The 12,323-nt window shown below is 37.4% G+C and overlaps 1 protein-coding gene across 5 annotated transcripts in view; it reads right to left on the reverse strand.

The window, feature by feature from the left end:
* Positions 1-479: 479 nt before the first annotated feature.
* Positions 480-12,323, reverse strand: part of Ptbp3 (polypyrimidine tract binding protein 3) — an 86,158-nt gene continuing 74,314 nt past the window's right edge. For all 5 annotated transcript variants that reach the window (XM_039110848.2, XM_006238207.5, XM_006238206.5 and 2 more), the window contains 4 exon segments: positions 9,955-10,047; positions 8,662-8,878; positions 5,754-5,831; positions 480-5,623 (listed from right to left, as the gene is read on the reverse strand). In XM_039110848.2, the coding sequence (XP_038966776.1) occupies positions 5,491-5,623; positions 5,754-5,831; positions 8,662-8,878; positions 9,955-10,047 (521 nt within the window). In that variant the 3' untranslated portion in view covers positions 480-5,490.

The following is a 12,323-nucleotide window of genomic DNA, read 5'->3' on the forward strand; positions in this document are numbered from 1 at the left end:
GATAATCCCCACTTCGTGGAGATTTGAGTAAACGAGTAAAACAGACATGACTATTCAGGACTCAGTATGTTTGGAGTAAAGCAATATACGGCCAGTTAGTAACTTAACCTTCAACTCAAAAGGACTCCAACTCACTGAAGGTCATATACTGCATGCCTGCCTATGTACAAAGCAGCAGAGGGGAGGGGAGGGGCCTTTGAGCACACTGATTTGTACGTGCACTGGAGGATGTCTGACAAAGCAGTGTTTTAAAAACAGGGAAGTACTTTGCTCCTTAAAATGAGAATTATACCCAAAGAACAGATGACTTTGGCTTTTTTTCTTTAAATCCCAGTGTTTAAAGTTGTTTAAGTATTTGCTAACTGGTGTGACAACTTGAGATGGATGGCCATGAGGAAAAAAAAAAGAAAATATGACATCATTGGGATTACAGTAAGACAAAGGGGGACCGAAAGTACAGACAAGAACACAGAAAAATCTTAAGAGAGTACAGATGCCATGACATTTATTAAAAGGCATGCTACAATGCTATACGTGTTAGGAAAAGAGACTGAGATTCCAAGAAACAGTTATCAAATATACAAACCGAAGGGAAACGGAATCAATATTGTAGTGTACAGAAGCTTAAATTAACCATGCACTACACAGTTAGAAAATATGGTTTTTAATATTTTCTCCTTTTTGCATTTATAACATAATTCACTTAGACAATCACAGAATCCTTTTCTTCCAATACCACAAACTGTATTACAAATGAAATCTGGTACTGCTGTTTATCAAAATATACAAGACAATCGCTGTTTTATATAAAACCACTTTATATGTTAACTTGTTCCCGAAAACCTTTTTTTTTCTTTTTTGGCCTGGTTTTAAAAAAAGTTGTTACAAATATTTACAGCATTTTCTTCTGTTAGATGAACATTCTTACAAACAGAAAAAGGGAATTTTATGAACAGACCATGTAAAACACTAGACAATGTTAGAGGCTTCTAGCTGTGCTATTTGCCCCCCTCAAATACAGTACTGAAAATAACTATCCATCGTTGCTGTCCCACTCTGTTCATAGTAAACTCCCATTTTCTCTAAGCAGTCTATTCACCAATAGAAAATGAAAAGTCAAGGCCGCTCTGCATGTTATCTTTCAGAAAAGAGCTCAGGGAAAATGAGTTAAAACCAGAACAAGCAGTCTTTGGTCAGAGCAATGAGGTGAAATTTCAATGTAAAACTTGGTGTGGTCAGCAATCTTTGTAATTAGTACTTCCTGGATATGGGATGTTTTTAAAGATCTGGGTAACAATGAGTGGCAAGGAAAAAACAAAAACAAACAACAAAAGACAAGCAAGAAACAAAAAGGACTAGAGTATGATAGTCTTAATGGCTCCAAAAAACCCCCCAAAACTCTCCTACCTAAAATACCTGTTCTTACAACTACTACAGAGAACATGACAATGCACTGCTGACAGTGTTAAGTGAAGTTTGCCACAGGCAGCTTTCGGTTATGGCTGCTATCAACACCAAGGTCCCTGACGAGCTGTGACAGCCAAGTGACCAACATGAAGATGGAGCAGCTCTGCTCTTGTTTGGTTCAATGCTCGGCATTAGGTGCTGAAGGCAAGAGTGTAACTTTTTATTCAGTTCTAACTATTCGCTTGTGTGAACAGTTTGTAGAACAACATTCCTTTAATCTATATAGTAGATATTTCCTGAAAACCAAAATCCGAATGTTACCTTAGTCTCAAATAGGAAGAAAAGATCAATTAAGACTACTGAAAAAGGCACATAAACTTTGGTCCTGGTTTGTTTTCTCCCTTTAAGACCCGCCCCAAATTAAGATTTCTGTAATTTTCTATTTTTTAAACAATTCACAAGTACCTGTTCGGATTTGCTCTGAAAAAGGACTGCAAACAGTCTAACCCTAACACGATCCTTAAAGAGACAGCTGAGTTACATGGCAAGGTTATGTACAATCTAAATTGTGTCTGCTTTAGCACAATAGTGAGGATTTAAGTCTGGCAGTTTTATTCCCATGGACAAGAGATCAAGACAAAAGAAAGGCTAAGAAAAATGCTCCGATCATAGCCATGCTTTTTGGTTATAAAAATAGCAATACACACTGAGTTTTCTAAGAGATAAGTTTGGGGTTTACAAGTAGATTCACTGAGGCACACACACACACACACACACACACAAAATCATTATTTCTGAGCTTGTCGTTTTTTTAATGCAAAAATATTTAATGGGACTAAACAAGGAACTGCACATTAATATACTCAAGTAAATGACATGATGAAGACTTAAAAGTTGACAGTAGATTAATTGGGGAAAGGAAGGCACCGGTCTTCTGTAATGCCAAGACTAGCACGGACCATGGCCTTCGGTCCAGGCTGGGTTTAAAGTCACAACCATCATCTTCCTCCAGTGCTTCAACTGCAGCTGTGTGCTACTATGCCTGGATCATAAGGGCTCATTCCAAACCTCAACAGGACCCTTACTCACCACAGTGGGGAAAGACAAAGGAGGAAGCTGCAACCATGACTCTGAAACATTCAGTGCAAACACTAAGAGCTGGCATTTAGTCCCAAAGATCTCATGACATTCTGTGGGGGTACCAGGTAATCCTGAAGGTGTAACAAACTGTCAACTAAGAGAATATATTCTCACCTGTCACAAAACACATCCAAATCCCAAAGTAAGACATCTTGACATGTAATGATATTATTGAAGGTGCACTGCTATTTCCTTAAGTCCTGAATGTATATGCTTTATGAAGTAAAGTCAGGACACCCAAAAGTGACAAAACAAAGTAAATTATCTCTGCAAGTCGTCACAGGTCAACAGCACAAATAAACCACTGCTTAAAAGATCCTGAATCAGCGCATGCCAAAATAAAAATACACAGACCAAATTTCTCCACCACCCTGATATTTAACACAAATACTGTAGACCTCTATAATTCAAACAGTAAAGAGCTCAAATATGGACAGCATCCATATGCTACAGCTAATTTTAGACACAATCTGATGGCTTCAAACATGCTCTTTTAAAACAAGCATATCCTACGTTCTCAAATCATTGTTAATTTTGTCAATAAATTAAAATGTACGTAATGTGCATATGTATATATAACATTAAAAGAGTATATGTATGTATATACACTTATTTATACACACACATACACACACACACATATCTACACAAATCCCTGAAAAGGATTTCAATGTTCTCTCTCAAATTAAAGGCCATCCCTAGTTCAAAATTACATTCAACACCACTATGATTTCCCTTCTGTTCTCAATAACTTTTGCTACACTTATGCTGGATGTTACGAATGCCAAGAATTAATAAATTACATAGTAGTTCCCAACTCAAAATAAAGGAAGCAATCCAATTTAAAATGACACTGAAAATAATGTCTGTGTGAGAAAAAAAGAAAAGCAAATTTGAGGAGACAGTCCTAATTTTTTCCCTCCCTTATTCAGTATTCAGGTGAAAATACACCTCAAATGTAAGTGGGAAAACACCCACTGGAGAACTGTCACACCGATCTATTCAGCCAACATGGAGGTGAGCCATGTGAAATGCCCCGTCTAGCATTTCCCTGCCTAGCCTACCAGCAGTTGCTCTGCACTGAGGGAATTCTGATTTGACTCTAACCAACCTATAGTTACCTCTTTCAGCTTCTATGAAAATTTTCTTCCTTTCTTTAAAAAAAAAGTAATGTTCAAATTAATAGCTGAAAGTAAAGACTGATATACTTTTTCAAAGATGAGATGATCCACTCTGAGATTATTAAAAGTGAGAAGGGGTGGACAAAATTGATCCCTCTGACAAATTCTGTATTTTAAAAACCAATCAAGCACTGAAGAATTAAAAAAAGCAGTCTCATATTAAAAGAATAAATTTACATGACACAATCACTGAGGCAACATTAACATGTACTTTTACACTCAACCAAAACAGTAAGAGGGTCAGAATATAAAAAATAACCCACTTCTAACACTCCAAATCTGTGTGCTAGCTAGCTGTAAGGAAGTCGCATTAACAAAGAAGATCAAGTTCTCACTTGAGCACTAAGAAAGAATCAAGTAGTCCTGAGACGAGTTCTAACGGGCAGTAAAGGTTAGGCAGATTCAGAACGGAGGCTGCAGTTCTACAGCTCTGACTACACTGACGCTGGCAGTAACCAGCAGTCATGATGTAGAGGCCTACAGGTGCACACTGAGTTATTTATTCCCAAACCCTCACCCTTCTCTATCCCATCACTATACCAAAGCACCAAAGATCTGAATAGAAACGATTACTTATTGAAAACCACTTAAAACTGTGATGAAAAAGAAAAACAAAACAAAACAACCAAACCCCTTAAAATCCAAGACAAGGAAAGAAATAACAGAATGCTCACCAAGCCCACAATTTATCTTCCTAGATATTTAGATAAAATCCTAACCTATTATATCTTAAGCACATAATAAGGCACATAATAAGAAATTAAGTAAGTACACAGTAATTCTGAGTATTAGAGATTATAGTGGTACAAAAAACCCTTGAGATTTTTTTTTCTAAAAGAAGACCTTACCAAAAATAACTTTTAAAAACTCTGTCAAACCATATGATAGACCTGAATATTTTTCCTTAAGACTGTAAACTTTTTTCTGAAAACAATTATAAAAAAGTAGGATTATTTTCTTTTAAAATTTTCCAAGATCACATTACATTACTAGACAAATGTCATTTTGAAATTTAAAACATGATTTTTTTTTCTAAAATGACTAATTATGCTGATATTGTAATAGATCCAGGCTGAATTTCACTTCTATTTCCCTGGGGACAGTTGCAACACTTTGCTTTTCCAAATAGTCTTAAAAAGAGAAGATATGCATTATTCAAAGGAGTGTAACACAGGAGGGGGAAAGAAGACTAAAGGAAGCATGCATGTCTATAGACCTGTTTCCAATACAACTCCGTGTGGTTGTGTATAATAAGCTATCAATAGGTGCAAACATCTGGTACAAGTCTTACAAGTGAATGAATGTCACGTTCTACAGGGAAACTTCTGAATCATAAAGTTAAAAACTTAGTAGAAGGTGATTTAAATTACATCAAGAAATTGCAAAAGGCTGTATGTTTAAATTTCTCAAAGTACAAAGGAGTTTAGAAATGTCATGTAAGGCTGATCTGGACCCAAACATAAAGAAAGTCTGTCCTTCTGAAATCTAATTCAGGGAATTAAATTATTTAAAATATACTTTCCTGATTTTTTTTCCTGAAAGTTATTTTCATAGAAACCACAATACAAAGGAAAAGCAAACTTTTGATCATACAGTGGTAGGGGAAATGAGAGGAAAGGAGTAGCTGTCGTACTTGAGTATCAGTCAGACTCCAAGAGTTACTTTTATGGAAGAGGCAGAGCTGGTCCTGAACTGCTTCAGTCTGTGCCTGAAGATTTACAGAAATTATGGTCCAATACAAGGAGAGAATTTCACAGACAGATCAGATGGTGGATTTTGAGAAGGAAACTCTGAGGTGGTGATTTTCTCCAAGGTCATGATTGTGAAGCTCAATAAGGGCCTGGATTGCTTCCTCCACAGATCCCAACTGAATGAGTGCCATCTTACGGTCCTTCCTAAAATGATAAACACACACACAGAATAATGTTGCTTCTAGACCTCTTCCTCTGGACTTTGCTAAACTACTTTTTAAAAACCAGCAATCCATGTTAAAATATTAATTACTTTTTGAAAGCAAAGACTTACTGAAAGAATTTAAAAGCCTTCACTGAACATCCAGCTTCCGTGAACAGGTTCTTCAGATCATCCATTGTAACAGAAGGACTGTGGAAATAGAGTGTCACCTACATTAGCCCCACTTACAAACGAATCAAGGATGAGCTCTGACTGTCATCAGATCTCTAGTGTACTTCATATCCCCAACAATGTCTTCTAAATTGCAGAACAGTTTAGTTTGATACATACAAATCTAGAGATGGTGAAAGTATAAAGGGAAATCTAAAGATAACAACTGTAGTGGTTTTTCAAAATGATTATTATTCTCACACTACTGGCATTAGTAATTAACACAAGTAATAACAAAGTTGTATACCCAGCTCTGGCTTACCTGCTACAGTCTGGAATCATACACTTCCTATAGCTTTCAAGGTTTCAGAATACGCATCTCTAAGATGGTCCCTAACTACTTTTACCTCCAAATATTACCCTCCTGGCTATTCTCTCATACTGCAATGACACATCTTCTGGAACCTTTAGGACATTGTAGAAACAGCAGAATGTGCCAAGAACTAAAAGCAGGTTCTCCACATGCTCCGTAGAAACTCTACCACTGAGCTTACTCTCAGGTACCCCTTTGCCTTATGAATCATACTCAGAGATTAGCCAGCTGAGCTGCCTCTACATTCCTGATTAAAAGTATGAGATAATAAATATTTACTACTATGCTGTGTTTGGGAGTAGTATTAACTAACATGATGTGGTCTATTACAGAGTCACATGATGAAAAGCAATCAGGGATTCTTCAAGGAAACAGTTATGCTTACACTGTATTCCTTTCTCATTTGTATATCCTTCTGAAAGAACTATCCTCCTGAGTATGAATACCATCAGTAAACTGAACCAATGACTGTGTCAAAAGCTACTATAAACTGATAAGTCGAGGTAGAACAGTTAGTTACTAGACTAGAGCTCACAGAAATATGGATGTGATTGCTTAGCATGACACTTTTCAACTTGGATGACAGAATGGTGACGCAGGTAAGAGTGGACAGTTACAAAAAGTATTCATGTACTTAATGAGAATGTGCATGCACCATACACTTGTAACAGTCAAATTCATGCATCTGTTATTTAAAGCTTAGATTAAAAACAAGAAACAAAAAAGGTTGTCATAGGGACTGGGAAGATAGCTCAGAGGCTAAGAGCACTGGCTGCTCTCCCAGAGAACCCAGGTTCAATTCCCAGCACCCACATGGCAGCTCACAACTGGCTGTAACTCAAATTTTAAAAGATCCAACACCCCTCACAGACAAACATGCACATGAAAGAAAAATAAATCATTTTAAAAAAGGATTGAGATAAAATTAAATAAGACAACACCAGCATAGAACCTACAACTTGGGAAATAGAAATACTAGCATTTCTTTCTTCATCTATAATGTCCTATGTAAATTATAATTGGTGACCAGCTCCTACATAATGTGCTATATTTAAGGAAGAAATAAACTGGGCATAATGGTAAAATCCAACAATCCCAGTTAGTCAAGAAGATGAAGTCTCAAGACGAAGGTCTCAAGTTTCAGAAGCTTCAACATAAATAAAAAGGTTGGATGTCTAGCTCAATAGTGGAGAACTTGCTGGCCATACATGAGGACTGGGTGTAAACACTGAAATACAAAACAAGACAAAAAAAACCCCACCAACCAACTAGCCAAACAGACATAAAAACATACACCAAAAATAACAGGTCCATTTAGATAGTCCACAGCAGTGAGCTGATACTTTCTGGTTTTCAAGACGGGGTTTCTCTGTATAGCTGTGGCTGTCCTCAAACTACTCTGTAGACCAGGCTGGCCTTGAACTCAGGGATGCGACTAACTCTGCCTTTCGAGTGCTAGATTAAATGTGTGCACTACCACTGCTCACAGAGCCAACATAGTTTTAAATTCGTGTATGTTAGGAATGGTTTGTAAAGTGACTCCTTTAAGAGTTTCTTAAAACTCCATTTGTAGAACTAGTATGAAGTTTGATTTTACTGCCTAATTTAGATGAAAAATTCCCATCAAGCTTGACTGTATACCAGCAGAAGAACTGAAGTAGTCAATACTAATTGAAGTAATTATTTTTCTTTACTCATTAGTTCACGTTCTTACAATTATGTTCCAAACTTTATTCATCCATTCCCTTATATACACATAAATACACAAATACACTCCCACAACTTTTAGCACTATCCCAAGGCTTCCCCTTTCATGAGTAGGTTTAAAATAGATAAAAATTGCTGCTTTTTTTTTTTTAATTATCAGGGAATTACAATAAATGTCTTCTTTGGAGGGACAGAGACTAACTATATCATGCTATGTGGACTACACAACTTTGCGTAAACTCCCAGTCTTCTATGTGGTTCCAAAGCAGCAAAGGCATTGTATGAATTTACACCACGTTTATACCTAAGGTTGATGGTCTCATATCACAAAATTCTTCAAATGTTTAGACAAACTGATGCTGATGTACTACCTGAGAGCTGCACTTCCTCTACCAAGTAACAAACAAACATATACTAAAGCAATACCTGAATATTCTTATCTTTATGCCCTTTTTTTTCCCTTTTCTTTTTTTCGGAGCTGGGGACCGAACCCAGGGCCTTGTGCTTGCTAGCTAGGCAAGCGCTCTACCACTGAGCTAATCCCCAACCCCTTTATGCCCTCTTAAAACACAAAAGCAACTAATTAAACTATTTAATGAAAATCCTCGAGTGCTGATGATTTCACTTTTAAGAGTCTGATTAGAAATACAGGATCCTCTCAACATGATGGAACAGAAAAGAAGTTATCAACCAAGGTTAACTTTTACGTTTAGGAAAGTTGTGGCTTTTGCTTACCTAATAACGCACATATTACAGAGTAATCATCTGAGTAACTTATTAGATACATACGGAATGTTGGAGAGATGCAGTGTGGCTGACGGAGGGAAGATGTTTTGGAAGTTCTTTGAGCCAGGCTTTTTAAAGCGATGCAGGGGACTATTGCTGAAGTCCTTGGTCAGACCTTGGTCTTCTTGTCCCTCTCTAGGGAGCTGGACAGCTTGATGTTTGGACAGTGTAGCCCGAAGTACTTTTCCATAAAGTCTCTGACCACTTAGGTGGTTCATTGCTATTGGACAGGAAGAAAATAGGAAAACTTTGAGTAACAAGATTAACATTCTCAAAAAATATGTGACCATTTTTAAGAATTTAGTCATTTAAAATTGTAATCAGTTTAAAGGTTTAAAATTCAGGAGCTCAGGAGCTGGAGATGACTCATAGGTGAAGAGCATTTGCTGATTCCCAGAGAACCCATGTTCAATGCTCAGCACACACGCCAACTTCAAACTGTCTCTAATTCCAGCTCAAGGGATTCAGTTCCTTCTCTGACCTCTGCGAGCCACAGGCACACATGGGCACACGGACAAATATTCAGACAAAATACCCATACACATAAAACTTTATGAATCAAAAGCATTTCAAGAGCTGATAGGAAAATATATTAGATAACTTCATTTTACAATAAAATTAAAAATTAACCTAACCAAACAAAGTAGCCTCTGAGCAGGGTGCCAGGAAGCCTCAGGCATGGAACATAACAAACCCTCAGGGGGGTGGGGGGGCTGGGGATTTAGCTCAGTGGTAGAGCGCTTACCTAGGAAGCTCAAGGCCCTGGGTTCGGTCCCCAGCTCCGAAAAAAAAAAAGAACCAAAAAAAAAAAAAAAAAAAAACAAACCCTCACGGAATGGTTATCTGACTTTAGAGTTTGTCTTAAGCAAGGCAGTGTTGTAAGGCATCTGAATAGCTATACTTTAATGGCTGGGAAGAACACGTTCTTTTACCATTATTAGGGTACTTGTCAAGACTTTTATAAATTACTCAACAGTTCTATAAAATCTAACTTAGAAGAAAATACTCCTTTCTTCTCATACGTAATTTTTCAGCTTTTAAAAGAAGTACCATACAAAAAGGTGAAAGAAAAGACACTTATTAAAGTGAATGGGAGGAGTCCTGGAGTCCAAGCTGTCAGCACTGACAGTGTTATATGTGTGTCACATAAAGAACTTCAGAGCCTCAAATAAAGCAGGTGCAAATGATCATAAAAACACTACCATAAGGAAGTGCTGCTGCAAAATTACATCCGTACCAGTGCTACAATGCTCATTCAGAAGGAATATGCAAAATGGGCATCACTACTGTCAGTACCTATCTGGGCTTGACTCGCATCGGCCATCTGCACCAAGGCATTTTCTTTCTTGTTAAACATAATCTTCACTCGATGTACATCACCATACACTCCTAATTAAAGCAAAACACAAAGCACTGAATTTAAATGCCTGGCTGTAGAGTAATTTTACCTGTATCTACAGATTTCTTTTTCTTGTTATGCACCATCCCATGGCAATCTTACATATACTGTCTTAATATTATGTTTCACAGCTTTTACCTCTCCATCTGTCCTGGAGGTCTCATAAACACATCAAACTCAGTATATTTCTCAATGGAGTCAAACCCTGTCACATCTTTCTATTTCTAGTGTTGGGAAACCCTGGATGCACACTTTGCACACAACTGCTTCTGTGAGATACCAACTTTCGATATTATCTTTCTTAAAATCTTTCAGCCAATCACCAGCACCTTTAGAATTTATGGTCTACGCAGCTCTCACAATTGTCCACTTCTATCCTTGTACCTGTCATAGCTCTCCTATGGACTCAGGATCTACCCTAACACCTTCTAGCTCATCTCACCATACTAATTTGTTTGTCTGTTTATTATTAGTGGTTCCCACAGTCAGTCATCTATTACAAAAGGGAAAAGAATTCATTTCAGTGTGGAAAGAAAGTAAAGACCAACATGAAATATTACATTTTATGAACTTTTACTCTAAAAAAATTAAAGACAGGAGGGCCTACCATTTAAGAAAGAAAGCCCTTTTTCATCACCCCGCCCCATGTCCTATCATAGTCTGCAGTTTTTACAGCAGAGATTATCACTGGGGTCACAAAAAGCAGAGCGGCATTATCACCACACCTGTAATTCAGTGAGAGACTGAATACAGTACCTTCACAGTACACAGAGGAAAGGTGAGCTTACTGCCATTTAAAGACAACATTTAACCTAGAGACGAATTTTAAAATTAAAACAAAACAAACAAAAGAAATCAAGCATTCTGAATCTACCACCTTCTCAAAACTGACAAGCTGAAATAAACCTTAAAAAAAAAAAAAAATGGGGTTGGGGATTTAGCTCAGCGGTAGAGCACTTGCCTAGCAAGCACAAGGCCCTGGGTTCGGTCCCCAGCTCCGAAAAAAAGAAAAAAAAAAAGAAAACTATATAAAGCCATGCATGGTGGCTTGCACATTTAATATTAGTGTTCAGGAGGCAGAGGCAGGCAAATTTCTCAGTTCAACGCCAGCCTGGTCTACAGAGTGAGTTCCAGAACAACTGACGTCACACAGAAACCCTGTCTCAAAAAAACAAGACAAGGTGGAAGGAAAGGACTGACTCCAGTGTTGTTCTTTAACATCCATATGTATATGTATGCAGTGGCACATGTGTACTCATACATGCATCATATACATACAAAATAATAAAGATTTTAATAAATATTTGAGTTCAATAGGCAAGCAGGTAGAATATCCAGTCTAAACCATTGCATCATATCTCCAATTTCAAAGAACAGAAACTAAAACTAACACTCCACAGTTAGAGCAACAAAGTGCAGTGCAGCAGGCCATAACCCTAGCTACTTTGCAGGCCAAGGCAAAAAGATCTTCTGGGCTAAACAAAGACTCCGTTTCAGTGGTAGATGCCCTTGCCTAACAAGCAAAAGGTCCTAGGTTCAACCTCTAGGTCTGAAAAAACAACCACTTAAAGAATCTAGAAATAAGCACCCTGCCCTATTTGTTAAACATTCAAATACAGCAGTTTTCAAAATCTGCTAACAGGAAAACAAGTTTTCTAGGTAAAGCACATCGAAAAACGACTGGATTCAACTGAAAACATTAGTGCAAGAAGCACAGTAGAAATGAGGCATTTCCACTGGAGCTTTCTGTTTCTAACGGAGAGGTTTTGTATTGCGTTCTTTAACTTTTGATCATTTTTACTGTCCCCATTTTTGTTTGTGTGCTTATACTACACGCATGTAATAAAAGATATGTATAAATAACTGAGGCTGGAAAACATGCTTACTTAAGCTTCCAACGGAGAGGGGAAGACTGACAGTTTCCTAACTTTTCTCTTTTCTTTCTCTCTTTTCTTAGGGATAGGATCTCACTAGCCTGAGAAAAACTGAGGGTGAAATTTGGTAGCGTGGTCCTGGCATAACACAGAAGAGGTCCTGGGTCTGACTCCCAGTACTCTAAAAGCAAAACCACACCTCAAAGTCTTGCTTAAATGATACGCTTTCCCCATTTATTTATTTTCTTTAGGGAACCATATTTCTTCGTACTTTGTAAGTCTTTATTCCCCTGGTTATAATCTTTGCTCCAGCCAAACCTATCATGAAGCATATAAAGTAATGAACAGTATTTCTTTTTTTTCTTATTAATCAGTTATGTTATTATTTAATT

This window comes from Rattus norvegicus, chromosome 5 (genome assembly GCF_036323735.1).
Source record: "Rattus norvegicus strain BN/NHsdMcwi chromosome 5, GRCr8, whole genome shotgun sequence".
Classification (NCBI taxonomy): domain Eukaryota; kingdom Metazoa; phylum Chordata; class Mammalia; order Rodentia; family Muridae; genus Rattus; species Rattus norvegicus.